Source organism: Purpureocillium takamizusanense, chromosome 3 (genome assembly GCF_022605165.1).
Source record: "Purpureocillium takamizusanense chromosome 3, complete sequence".
Lineage (NCBI taxonomy): Eukaryota > Fungi > Ascomycota > Sordariomycetes > Hypocreales > Ophiocordycipitaceae > Purpureocillium > Purpureocillium takamizusanense.
Window position 1 is genome coordinate 2,409,817 of NC_063070.1, and position 12,093 is coordinate 2,421,909.

The following is a 12,093-nucleotide window of genomic DNA, read 5'->3' on the forward strand; positions in this document are numbered from 1 at the left end:
CACGGGTGAGAATCCTTGAACTGACGACTGGTGCCCATACCATTGCCACAATTTGTTAGCTCATCATCAAGCTCGACTTGTAACGATAGAGCCAGGACAGCTGCGATCTTTCGTCCCATCCTGGTGAATGAATGGCAAAGGCGCGTACGTGCGTACGAAGTAGCACATGTAAATAGCAGGAACAAGTATACTGTAAACGACAAGAAGATCTTATTCAACCCTCAACTATTCCTTTCGCGGGCGCAACACATACTTTTGCGACTTCGCCTGCAGCACATCAAGCTTCCCAGCCAGCAGTTGTCGCAGGTCTCTGATCTCAACTGCCCCGTACGTCTCATCCAGGAGCTCCAGCACACCCAATGCTGAAATCTCCGGATCCCAGCTGTCCTTGACGACCACCGCGGTAGGATCCGCGCCGCCGACTTCGATGAACAACCTCACAATGTCCGCCCAGCGCTCCACGCCGCTCGTATCCGTGTCGTACCGCTCGATCCAGCCTCTACGGCGAGCGTCTCTCAAGTGCCTCAGCAGCGCGAGCCACGGCGTTGTCGGCGCACGTGTCATGAAGTCGGTGTAAGGATGGTTCACCCCCGGGTTCATCACGCTGTCGCTTCCAGTCTCGTTACGGAGGAGGACACGGACGAGCGCTGGGTCAGATAGCGGAAAGATAGTCTTGTTGCGCGAACAGAGGAATTCCGTCGCGTGGCTAAAGATCGGCGTCGCATCTGCGCATTCGAGGTCCAAGTCGGTATGACCTGAATCTGATTCTTGAGGGCCCTGATATGCGACTACTTCACGGCGCGCCTCGAGCTCTTGGGCGATGTACTCGGTGAGCCCAAACTTTGTGGCGAGGCACAGGAACGGCTGCCATATCGGGGGCGCCTTCATGCGCACTTCATATGAACCAAAGGCGTTGCGCGCCCAGTGGTCGTACGGATCCTGCGGCTTCCGCAGCCACAGCTCGGACTGCGTGGCGTTGAGTTGGTTGACGAAAACGCGTTGCAGCCGTCTCGGATCCTCGGTAATGTACCTCGCGTGCGTCATGGCGAGGGCAATATCAGGCCACCAGTCGTCCAGCCTGCGGTGGATCTCGATTTCTTCAAGCGGATGCTTCAGCCGGAGGACGTACGATCGAAGGTGCCGGAGATGGGCGTCGAACCCAGGGGGCAGGTAGGAGGCGAGCCGGGTGCTCACGCCATCACCATCTATGAGCCAGTCGCGAACCGTACGGTGTATGTATGTCACGCGTCGCCAAGGGAACCCTCGCATATCTCGCATGAGCTGCTGCTCAGGGCCTTGAGCGCGTGAGACACGTGGGTTTCCCTGCCTACCCGGCGAGTGCAAATCCAGGAGATTCGCGAATCGCCTGGTTATGGCACGAACAGTGCTACTGCATCTATCGCGAACCACTCGATCGGATGCCTCTTCAATGGGTAGGGTAACAACAAGTTCGTCATCTTCTTCTTCCAAAGCAAATGCAAGCTCCCAGACTGTGAGCGAGTTCGCCGAGTCGTTGCGGACAAAGTCGGCGACCAGTTCTCGAGCACACATCAGATCAAAAATGACAGCTGTCTGGGAAAGTTCCGCCACGCTCTGGTCTTCGAATAGAAACTTTGCGAATAAATCATCAAGCTCCGAGGGCAACTGACGAAGCATGTCGTACAGGTCTGATGAGCTATGAGCGGACGTGAATCGGCGTACCATTTCGTTGGCCGCAAGCCGCACCCAGAGAAACACGCCATCTGCTCGGTCAACCGCCTCCTTGACAAATATCTGCTCGCAGTTGCCATCACTTCCAAAGATGGTTTGGATAGCAACACTCTCGCGCAGCCTGTCTCTGGTGTACCGATGCATATCGTCGTAGGTGAGGTCCTGTAGCCGCAGGTGCGGGACCGAGTGTCCAAAGGCGGTTTCAAAAACGGACCACGGTCGCGAGGAGAGGCACATCTTAATAGACCCTGCGTGCTTGTCGCGACCAAGATCTCTGAAGAAGTTGATGATGGTCTGGTGATCGCCGTCGAACTCGTCCAGGCCGTCGATGAAGAGGCAAATCTTCTTCGTAGGTAGTGCAGCATCCAGTAACAGGTGAAATGCTTCCATGAGCTCCTTGACCGACCAGTCCAACGTAAGCAAGATGCGTTCTTTGGTAGACATGCTGCGTAGCGGATCCCAGAGCACCGGAAAGGTGCTCGGGATGAGATGGACGTTGTCGCTGAGGAGTTGATGCAGCAGCGATCGGAGGAGGCCGGTCTGAGAGCGCTGCTCCCTTGACCCGCTGGTCCAAAAGAAGAAGCCAGCCGTCTGCACATCAGATCCCGCGGCCCAGTGTTGGAGGCTCTTGGCTGTACGCTCGTGGTGGAATAGGAAGCGCATAAAGGTGGACTTTCCCGAGCCGGGCTTGCCAGTGATCCAGTAGATGGGACCGAGGATGTCCTGCGCAAACCACGTCGACAGCCCGCTGTCCAATCCATTAGAGTCGTTGGCGCCGTTTGTAAAGACCCATTCGAAGGTCTTTTGATGAGCCTGTACGACTTCCTCTTCGCGGTCATGCATGGACTTGTACGCGAGGCCGTCGAGGATGAATTCGTAGAGCAGGCCGGCCGGGACGGAACGAGGCTTCTGTGTAGCGGCGATAGCGGCAGCCGGCACACGAGACAAGTTTCCTGTATCGATGCTCGACTCTTTGGGATTTTCCATGGCGGCCTTTGGCAGAGTGTCTCCTGCATTGGCGTCTTTGTGCAAAACTGGTGGCAAGTCACGGGAGAGAGATTTCTCCGTCGTCTTGGCGTCATTGCGGTCTCTTATGGTGATTCTAGACAGGCATGAGACTTGTGAGGTGAGCTTGCGGAACGGGCTTCAACTCACTTAAAGGGCACATCGTCGGGACATTGGCCGACCAGCTGCTCGAGTCGGCCTCCCAGCGCGTCGACATCTTCTACACACCATGCGTCGCGAAGCTGCGCGCCACGGACACGTCCCTCGACAACACAAGAACTCGCCTTGAGCCTCTCCAGCTTGAGACATAGCTCTGCTCCGACCTTGCGGCACGCACGGAGAAGGCTGTCGTCGGGCTCACTCGGCACAGCCTGTGGGAGGCGCGCCGTGGCGCCAAGCATCTGCTGGTGCAGAGCGAGGACGTCTATATCGGCGGCGACTGGAGAAGGAGCACGAGGTGGTGCGTCGCGAAGCACCGCGTGGGGCTCATCGTAGTGGGCAGACGCGAGGAGGCGGTAGAGCTCAGTCGCGGCCGTCAGCCAGGTGGTGCATGTAGCGGCGGCGGCGGCGGCGGCGGACGACGAATTGGACCCTGCAGCCATTTCATAGCATGTAATGGTTGCAGCTCCTTGTCTCTTGCTTCTAATCTATATACAGTCCGGACAGTGAGCCTATAGCCCAGTGCGTCTACGCTGCGGTGCGCGATTGCGAATCTCCCGTCAACGGTCTGGTGTGGGCAGGAAAGACGTTGAAGGGGGAAGGTTCAGGGGAAGGGGAAGGGTGCGGAGGGAGGGGGCCGTCTCTTAAATACCCCAGCATCCCCGGTACTAATAAGTAAGTCAGCTTTTCCCCCAGGTTTGCCGACCAGGCCAAGAACTTGCACTGGTGACTGGATTAACTACCCGCCAGTCAGCTTCCGTCACTGGTGTTCCAAGTGCTGCCGATGCTCCCTTCTGGCCGCCGCTCCGCATAAAGCTGCACAAACTCCGACTTACACTGTCCCTTCACGCCGGTCCTCAACCGGCCGCAGCCAACCTCACAGGCCAACGCGCGCGCGTGTGCGTCGCACGCGGAAACGAAATGGGCGTAAAGTCCCTGCTCTTCTTGAGTTGTTGCAGCCTACTACTACTGGCTCGCTCCTCCAATGCAGCAGTTAGCCACGACTCGCCTGGCCTGCCCATGGTCATCAACACCTGGGGCGGGCCCTTTACGGCCGCCACGTCCGCCGCCTTCCTGACCCTGCAGCAGCGCGGCGGTGTGAACGGCGTCGCAAGCGGTGCCAATGCCTCGGCCGTGGACGCCGTCGAGGTCGGCTGCGCGACGTGCGAGCGCAACCAGTGCGACGGCACCGTCGGCTACGGCGGCTCCCCCGACGAGGCGTGCGAGACGACGCTCGACGCCCTCATCATGGACGGCACCACCTTTGCCGTCGGGGCCGTCGCCGCGCTGCGGAGGGTCAGGCACGCCATTGCCGTCGCGAGGATGGTCATGGAGCACACGCGCCACACCTTCCTCGTCGGGGACCAGGCGACGGCGTTTGCGGTGCAGAACGGCTTCGCCGAGGGGCCGCTCTCGACGCCCGAGTCGGAGGAGGCGTGTAGGAAGTGGCGGGAGGGAAAATGCCAGCCAAACTATCGCGTCAAAGTCCGCCCGGATCCTTCATCCTCGTGCGGCCCATACGCACCGTTGCTCTCGTCGCAGCATCTCCTCGAATCCCGTGCCGCGGACGGGGACGAAACGCCCTCGTCGCCGTCACCGTCATGGCGCTCGCACGACACGCTCTCCCTCATCGCGCTGCACCCGTCGGGCCAGCTCGCCGCCGGCACCACAACCAACGGCGCCGCGCACAAGGTCCCCGGCCGTGTCGGCGACGGTCCCATCCCGGGGAGCGGATCCTACGCGGACTCGGAGGTGGGCGGGTGCGGCGCGACGGGCGACGGGGACGTCATGATGCGCTTCCTGCCGTGCTACCAGGCCGTCGAGAGCATGCGCCGCGGCATGGCGCCCGGGGACGCCGCGGAAGACGCGGTGCGCAGGATGCTGCGCCGCTTCCCGCGCGTCCGGGCGGGTATCGTGGTTGTGGACAGGCATGGCAGACATGCGGGCGCGGCGGCGGGCTGGACGTTTACGTACGCGTATAGAGGTGGCGAGATGCCAGAGGTAAAGGTGGTGACGGTTGAGCCGCTGAATGACGACTTGGCTGAGTTGTAGGGCGCCATTGTATAACCGGCAGTGTTCAAAATAGAGCATCAGAATAGAGCACGAATTACATTAAAGGTGTAGTATCATTGTTCTTCAACACATTCGAGCGCCTTCTATTGAATTGTAACTGTGCGACATACACATGAACCAGCAGCGTCGAGAGCGATTACCATGCGCGAATGTGGTCATGCTCCTCCCTTACGATATATCTATACCTCGTAGACTCCGAGTCATTCATTATTGCAGGTAGATGCCAGTAATCGAAATGTCTTCATGCATTTAACCACCAGGCAATGCAGATGAGCGCGCGCAGAAAGCAAAGAAAACGCCCAACATGAACCGCCTATGATCGTTGCCCCTGATGTTACTGCCACGTCCATGTCTCCGTCAATGCGATCATCCAAGCCCGTCTACCACCATGCAAAACCCTCATCCAGATTCATTCATTCATCCGTGCCGTCCCGTTTCCGGAATCCTTCGTAACTGTCTGCCGTTAACATACCGGTTGTGGCTACTGCTCGAGGAGCCGGCTCTGCCGCCAGTCACTGTAGACGCCCCCTAGGCGAAGACAAGCTCGCTCCGGCTGCCCACGTCCTTTTCCTTCTTCTTGAAAATGGCCTTGAGCATGTTGTCCTGTCGAATTTTGGGGCGAAACACGGCATCTAGGTCAGCAGCGTCGTCGTCGCCCCGCCTGCTGCGCCCGTCCTCGATGGCCTTTCTCTCCTTTGGCTTTGCCGACGACGAAAACTTTCTGCTGCTGCTCCGCTCGCTGCGGCCCGTCACGCTCTCCGCTTTGCTGCTCTTCCGCTCCGGAACAGCGGGTTCCTTTTCCTTGCCCTTCCCTTTGCTCCTACTGTCCATGCCCTTGTCATCCCTGTGGGAGGACGTCCGATGCGTCCGGCTGGTCTTGTGCGTGCGCGTGCTTCGCCGTGATCTCAGGTCAAAGTCGAGATCGTCCTTGGCGTACTTTTCGCGGTGCGCGCGGTCCGCCTCTGGGGTGATGAGCTCAACGTCGGCGCTCTCATCGTCGGCGCCGTACGGCATGATGCCCCGCCTCCACGTCTCGATTGTGCTCAGCTCCTCATCCACCACGAGCGCCTCGTCCATGCCCGCGCTGAACTCGCTCTGCGTGCGCATCGGCGCGGGCCGGTCCAGCGGGACGCCCTCGTAGGCGATGGCCTCGCGCGCGGCCTGGGCCTCCTTGACCTTCTTGACAATCTTCCACCCACCGAACATGACTACCGTCAGGCCAGCCGCGATGCCCGTCCCGATGAGGAACTGCGGCGAGGCAAGCAGCGCAAAGACGGCGGGCGAGCCGCCCTTGAGAAAGCCCAGAAACGCGGGCGACATCTTGGCCACGGCGCTCGACAACTCCGCGAGCGTCAGCGCCACCGCGGCGGCGGCGTCGGGCTTCTCCTGCAGATGCTTGATGATGGCCGTGGCGGAGTGCTGCAGGCAGTGCGCCTCGTCCAGCAGTCCCTCGACCTTGTGGACGAGCTGGTGCGCGTTCCACTCGTCGTGGTGCGCCGGGTCGAGATCCACACGCGTAGCCAGGTCTGGCGGGATGTTGCCGTACGCCAGGTGCATGTCGATGTCCTTGCTACTATTCCTATCATGGGAGGGGGCCATGGTCATCTCGGGCTCGGAGCGCCGGCGCGGTACCATCATGGACTCGCGCTCTCTGCGCTCGGCCGCGGCGATCCGGTTGCGCACCTCGGCGTGGTTCAGGTCCATCTTGGACATGGCCATGTCGAGGGGCATCGTCTCGGCATAAGGGCTACGGTAGGCCATGGGCGGCGGGGCCTTGCTAGGCGCAGTGCTGGAGACCTCGCTCAGAGTCTTGAGGTTGCTCTCAGTCAGAGCCGGTCGACTTCTATGATGGTGATGGTGATGGCCATGGTGATGATCATGGTGCCTGCTGCTGCTGCTTCGCCGCGAGTGCGACGACCGGTGGCTCCTGCGCGAGCTCGCCACGCTTTGCACGTCGTGCGACCGCCGGCGGCCGTAGTAGTCGACGGTGTCACCATGGCTGTGCTCATAGTCGCGCGGGTCGTCGTACTTGTGGTTGTAATCGTCGTAGGCGTGGTGCCCGTCCTCGTCCTCGTAGTACTCGCGTTCGTCGTGGCCGCGGTACACGCTGCGGGTCGGGTCGAAGGTGTGGCTGCGCTTGATCGACGAGCGCTCGTTGCGCAGCTGGGCTTTCTTGTCCTGGTAGGCGCCCTTGGCCTCCTTGAAGATGGACAGCAGCTGCTTTCCCTTTTGAGGAGCGAACAACAATGTCAGCGATGATGCTCGGTTGCCTGTTTGTCTGTGCGCCTCCGCCGCCCACCTCGAAGATCAAATCAATCACCTAGGGGGATGGGGCGGGAGTACGAGATAGCTACAGCAAGGGTGCCACTTGTCGCACCGCATTTGCGGGGCGTCTTGGGGTATATGGGAAGCGCGCAGCAGCGGACTTACAGTGCTGATGATCTTGCCCGAGTTGTTGACTATCGTTATCGTCTGCTCGAGCGGCATCTTGAACGACGACCTGTACCAGGCAGGGGCCAGCCCTTTCCAAAGGTTTGTGCGGCAGTGGCAAAGAGCTCGCAGAAACGGTGAATGAACAATGCGAAAGGGTGAACTGGGGAAAGAAGAGAGGCGGTTATGGATGCGACGCTTGGTGCTGGAGGCGGCGGAGGAAGGGGGAGGCTGGAGGCGGAGACGGAGATGGGGAAGCCCCCCACTGCGGCAACGAACAATGGCGGCGAGGGGACTGTCGGTGAAGAATAGACGATATCCCGGAAGGAGGGGCGGCCCTTGCTAGACTGACGGAGTCAAACTTGGAACTTGGGCGAATTGGATTGTCAGCTCTCTCCCTGGCGAGATGGAATCCTCGTTGACGATGTGAGAAGCTCGAGGCTGCCGTGACGCACAGCTTCAAGTTCAAATGAAGGAGAGAAAGACGGAAAGACGTCGTTGGGTAGGCACGCCTGAAAAGGTACCTGATGGCTCAAGACCATAGACCAGCTAATAAACAGCATACATAATACCTCAAGGCTAGTATTAATCGTGCACGTTCATACGTACTTCGTACAGGCAAAAAGAACGGGTAAGACTGCCGGTATGCGCTCTGGCGATCCCGGGCACCAAGCCAAGTATCCATCGTGCGGCCTCCAACAAAACTTTGCGTTAGTCGCCGGCTGGCCTTGCGCGGGCGCAGTACTACTAACAAATCAAGAATCCCCGCTGTCGCCCGGCAGGCCTCTTTTTTTCCCTGCCTCGCACCTGCCAGCGCATTTACCTCCGGACGCACGCACGGGTCACGAATCGACACCCCCTCGTCGCTGCATTGCCGCCGCCGGCCGCTCTCGCCCAAGCCCCCACGGGCCACTCACTCCTGCTCATTTTTGCCTCACCTCAAAAGACTGGTGCAATTTGGCCCGCCGCCGGCCGGGCCTTGCCGGCCGATTGGGTCCCGGCGGTCGTGTCCAACAAGGGAGGAGAGGGGATGGTGGTGGTGGTGGTGGTGGTGGCTCGCGTCAGGCGCTGCTGCATATGGCGCTTGGTGGTCCAATGCGTCCGGGCCCTCGGCCCCCTGCGGCGTACGTACGTACTTCGTACATACAGTAATGCACATATATGTACGTGGTGGCGGGGACCAGGCCAGGGGGGCCGGCAGGGCGACGACATCGATTGGCATCGACAGGGTGTGGCGAAGCTGACCTTGGGCCGTGGCCAAGCTCATGTCGTCCAGGCCGCCGTTGACGGGTGTGGCCGTTGACTATTCGTAGGTACGAACATCAAGGTGAAGGTCCAGTGGGCGTGCACTGCTGCGATTTCTTGGCATTGGGTATCAAAGTGACATACGGGAGCAGCGTCTCACCACTATCCTGTTGAAGCCCGCGAATCGATGTCATCAAAGGAGCGACTGACGTCGACCACCATCGTCGTGTGTGCCGAGTTCTCTGTGTCAAGACACACGGGCGAGCTCGCCCGCAATGGGAACATGACTTGCCGAGATGCAACGGGGTCACGGGCGTGGCACCAAATACCTGAGATCAGGTGCAGTGACGTCCTTTGTAAAACTTGGGACTGGTGGCATCACGCAGCCGTCTCCTCTGCCGACCGCTCGGGGAGGCCTCGTTGGTGGACCCCCTTCCACACGGAGCCTGCCGGCCGGGTGATGGGCACACAGACGACGCGGGGCGTGGAACCATGTGCTACATTTGTACAGCTCTCTAGGGGTCCAGTGATTGTCCCCGTACTAGGTAGCCAACAACCTGAGCGCCAACCTCAAGGCTCGGCGCTGCCCCAGCCACCACCTGCCTGCCTCCTCACCAGTACACCGCACTCAGCTGGTATCGCACCAGGACGCTCGGGATCGAGACCATGCAGCACAGGATACACAGAACCAGTGATTCTATGGCATATCATATGTCCAAGGTGAGGTCTTAGTTGTTCATACTAAAGCTGTTTGTTAATGAATTTACCACTGAGCATCGTCTGGGTTCTGTCCCATGTGGTCCGCACGCGCGACATCAACCACATCCACAGTCGCGGGGGCCTAATCATCGGCGTCAGGACCCCCGAGCACTCCCATACAGTTGTAGGCTCGACCTCCCGTTATTGCCCAACATGACGCCTGGCGCTTCCTATCAACGGCCCAGTGTCAGGCCTAGCGCAAATTACAGGCGCTCGTATATGTAGTCAAGTCCAGCCACGGCAGCAAAAATGTCCTCTTCAGGGCATTTGCCAACATGAGGCCAACCCGAGACCCGATCCAAGTACATGTACCACCCTCCGGCCCGTAGTGTTTCGCTAGGCTACGCATCGACAGTCTCACCAGACCGGAGTCTATCTCCTTCGACGGTACGGTACGTCTTCGAAATGCCATAAAGTTAAAACTTTGTTTGCTTCAGAAATCAGGTTCGCAGAGTTGGTACAGTATACATATTAATCCTACCAGCTGTTTTTAGCGTTTAGTCGATTACATGTAAGTATACAGTATAGTGATACTCTGTTCCCATCCCATGACCCTTTTTACCCCAAGTTATTCTGTCCCATCTGCAAACTGCGTGTCGGTCCTTCACTCGTCTCATACCGATGTCGACTTCCCTCGTCAAAAATAAGCTCTTGGCTCACGATTCCTCGCCCCATGGCCCAACCCCCGGTCCCTTGTACAATCTCCCACCCTTCCACACCCAGCGAATAACCTCCCTTCTCTGCAACACCCCCACATCCTCCGCAGGATTCTCCAGCAGCCCCAAGATATCCGCCTCATAGCCCACCGCGAGCCGACCAGACCTGGGCGCCTGATTCCCAAGCGTCAGCGGGCCGTTAACCGTCGCCGCCCTAATAGCCTCCAGGTTGCTCATCCCCGCCTCGACCGCGTGCTGCAGCTCCTTGGCCTTGTCGTCGCCCGGTCGCCCGTCCGTGCCCAGCGCGATGGTCAGCCCGCTCTCGATAGCCAGCTTATACGCTGCGAGATGGTTCGTGTTGACGAGCTGCACTTTTTCCCATACCTTGCTCGGCAGGCCTTCCCCCCCGCCTTCGACGAGGCGCGCGACGACGGCTCGCGTGGCGACGTACATGATCCCCTTCTCCTTTAAGAGAGCGATGCATTCTCGGTCAGCAAATGTTGCGTGCTCTACGGTCGTGACGCCGGCTTCGGCCGCGGCGATGATGCCTGGCTTGCCGTGTACGTGGGCCGCCACGCCGCGCCCCATGCGATTCGCCTCTTCGACGATAACGCGGAGCTCGTCGTGCGAAAATTGCTGGTCCAGAGGGCTATCGTCGCGGGACATGACCCCGCCGGAGGCGAACACCTTGATGCACCTAGCTCCTCTCCTGATCTGGAGGCGTACCGCGCGCCGACACTCGTCTACGCCGTCCACCAATAGACAGAACCCGGAGCCCCAATAGCCAGCCGTAACATGATGAATCCCGAGATTGAGCATTGCGTCGCCGGGAGGTAGCGCAAAGATGTCGCCGTGGCCGGCCGTCTGACTTAGATAACTGCCCGCGCTATAGACGTTCGGGCCGACGATGCCCCCGTCGTTGATCACCTTGGCGACTTCACAGCCAAACCCGCCACAATCTCGAAGGGAGGTGTACCCGAGTTGAATAGCGTCCCAGCATTGCTTGGTGAGTCTCGCACCCGTGCCGGCCGGGTGCTCGCAAAGGGATTCCAGAGCAATGGCTGCCGGGGCCTCGTCCGGGTCCGTTGGGCCATCCAAGAAGTGAACGTGTACATCCCACAATCCGGGCATCATGTACGGGACATGATGTGATTTTTGCGGACCCTGCATGTACTTTTGTGGTATCTCAGCCTCATCACCGACCCAGACGATGATTTTGTCCTCAATAACAACCGCGCCGTTGGGAAGCGGCTCTCCGTCACCGGCAATGAGGAGGTTGGACGTGATGATGGTAGTGCGAGGGCGCTTCTTCATCGCCACATCCTCTGCATCTAGAGCGTCGTTGCGACGAGAGATACTGCTAGTCGGGATTCCCAGACATCTCAGTGCTGCAAGCTGCTGGCGTTGTTGGCGCGAATCCCTTCCAGCAGCATCGGAGTTGTCAGACGGCACTGGCTGCGCGACAGAGGTCGCAGGCATAACATGCTTTGTCATTTTTCGATGTTGAACGACCAGTAGACCCGAGAACTAACGTTTGTACTTGAAGATAATTGAAAAGGAGAGGAAACACTTAGGAACCGACGGCGGCCCGAGGTGTAAGCTCCTCTGGAAAGCCCTCTACGAAGGAAGCGGGGTTCCCTGAGGATTAGCCGCTCTCTCCGCGTCTATGTAGAAACACGGCTGGGATGCAAAATGAGCACACGGCACAAAGTAGGAAGGTCGCCCGCCGACCGTCCTGACTGCTAGCTTGTTCCGTTCTCGTACCCCTCAGACATACTCGGAGGATACTCCAAACCACTAATCGCACTTCTCCATTTCACAGATAGCCGCTCACGACAACGCGCGTTCGGCCCCCCCCACGTTCTGACCGCAAGCCGACTCTCCAAAAATCGCCATGCACCTTGCCGGGAATACATCTTGCCACCGCCTGCCTCGTTCTCCTCACGAGAATCGGTATAGGAAACGCTTAGCGGTTATGATGCGAGGCCTATAACAGAGTGCCTCCTCACCAGAATCAATATAAAAAACGCCCGGCTCTTACAAGACGGAAGCCATA

General features: G+C 59.2%; 4 protein-coding genes across 4 annotated transcripts; 1 reads left to right on the forward strand and 3 right to left on the reverse strand.

Annotated features, from left to right (window-relative positions):
- Positions 1 to 71: 71 nt before the first annotated feature.
- Positions 72 to 3,453, reverse strand: JDV02_004328 (uncharacterized protein). Its single transcript, XM_047985535.1, has 2 exons — positions 2,866 to 3,453; positions 72 to 2,812 (listed from the first exon to the last, which is right to left on the reverse strand). Exons 1-2 carry the CDS (start codon positions 3,315 to 3,317, stop codon positions 226 to 228), a joined length of 3,039 nt encoding a protein of 1,012 aa, XP_047841512.1. The 5' UTR covers positions 3,318 to 3,453; the 3' UTR covers positions 72 to 225.
- A 123-nt stretch (positions 3,454 to 3,576) lies between these two features.
- On the forward strand, positions 3,577 to 4,995 carry JDV02_004329 (N(4)-(beta-N-acetylglucosaminyl)-L-asparaginase). The gene has a single exon (XM_047985536.1). The coding sequence runs from the start codon at positions 3,796 to 3,798 to the stop codon at positions 4,924 to 4,926; it is 1,131 nt and encodes a 376-aa protein (XP_047841513.1). The 5' UTR covers positions 3,577 to 3,795; the 3' UTR covers positions 4,927 to 4,995.
- An 8-nt stretch (positions 4,996 to 5,003) lies between these two features.
- Positions 5,004 to 8,955, reverse strand: JDV02_004330 (uncharacterized protein). Its single transcript, XM_047985537.1, has 4 exons — positions 8,783 to 8,955; positions 8,130 to 8,729; positions 7,378 to 8,070; positions 5,004 to 7,173 (listed from the first exon to the last, which is right to left on the reverse strand). Exons 3-4 carry the CDS (start codon positions 7,432 to 7,434, stop codon positions 5,476 to 5,478), a joined length of 1,755 nt encoding a protein of 584 aa, XP_047841514.1. The 5' UTR covers positions 7,435 to 8,070; positions 8,130 to 8,729; positions 8,783 to 8,955; the 3' UTR covers positions 5,004 to 5,475.
- A 1,082-nt stretch (positions 8,956 to 10,037) lies between these two features.
- Positions 10,038 to 11,628, reverse strand: JDV02_004331 (uncharacterized protein; the record flags this gene model as incomplete). Its single annotated transcript, XM_047985538.1, has 1 exon — positions 10,038 to 11,628. Exon 1 carries the CDS (start codon positions 11,529 to 11,531, stop codon positions 10,038 to 10,040), a length of 1,494 nt encoding a protein of 497 aa, XP_047841515.1. The 5' UTR covers positions 11,532 to 11,628.
- Between the last annotated feature and the right edge of the window lie 465 nt (positions 11,629 to 12,093).

Bases quoted from the DNA above. Each gene is read 5' to 3' on its own strand.
- JDV02_004328 (XM_047985535.1), bottom strand. From the start codon at position 3,317: ATGGCTGCAGGGTCCAATTCGTCGTCCGCCGCCGCCGCCGCCGCCGCT. The intron at 2,813-2,865 runs GTGAGTTGAAGC...ATGCCTGTCTAG, and splicing joins CCCGACGATGTGCCCTTTAA to AATCACCATAAGAGACCGCA.
- JDV02_004329 (XM_047985536.1), top strand. From the start codon at position 3,796: ATGGGCGTAAAGTCCCTGCTCTTCTTGAGTTGTTGCAGCCTACTACTA.
- JDV02_004330 (XM_047985537.1), bottom strand. From the start codon at position 7,434: ATGCCGCTCGAGCAGACGATAACGATAGTCAACAACTCGGGCAAGATC. The intron at 7,174-7,377 runs GTAAGTCCGCTG...GCTCCTCAAAAG, and splicing joins CGGGCAAGATCATCAGCACT to GGAAAGCAGCTGCTGTCCAT.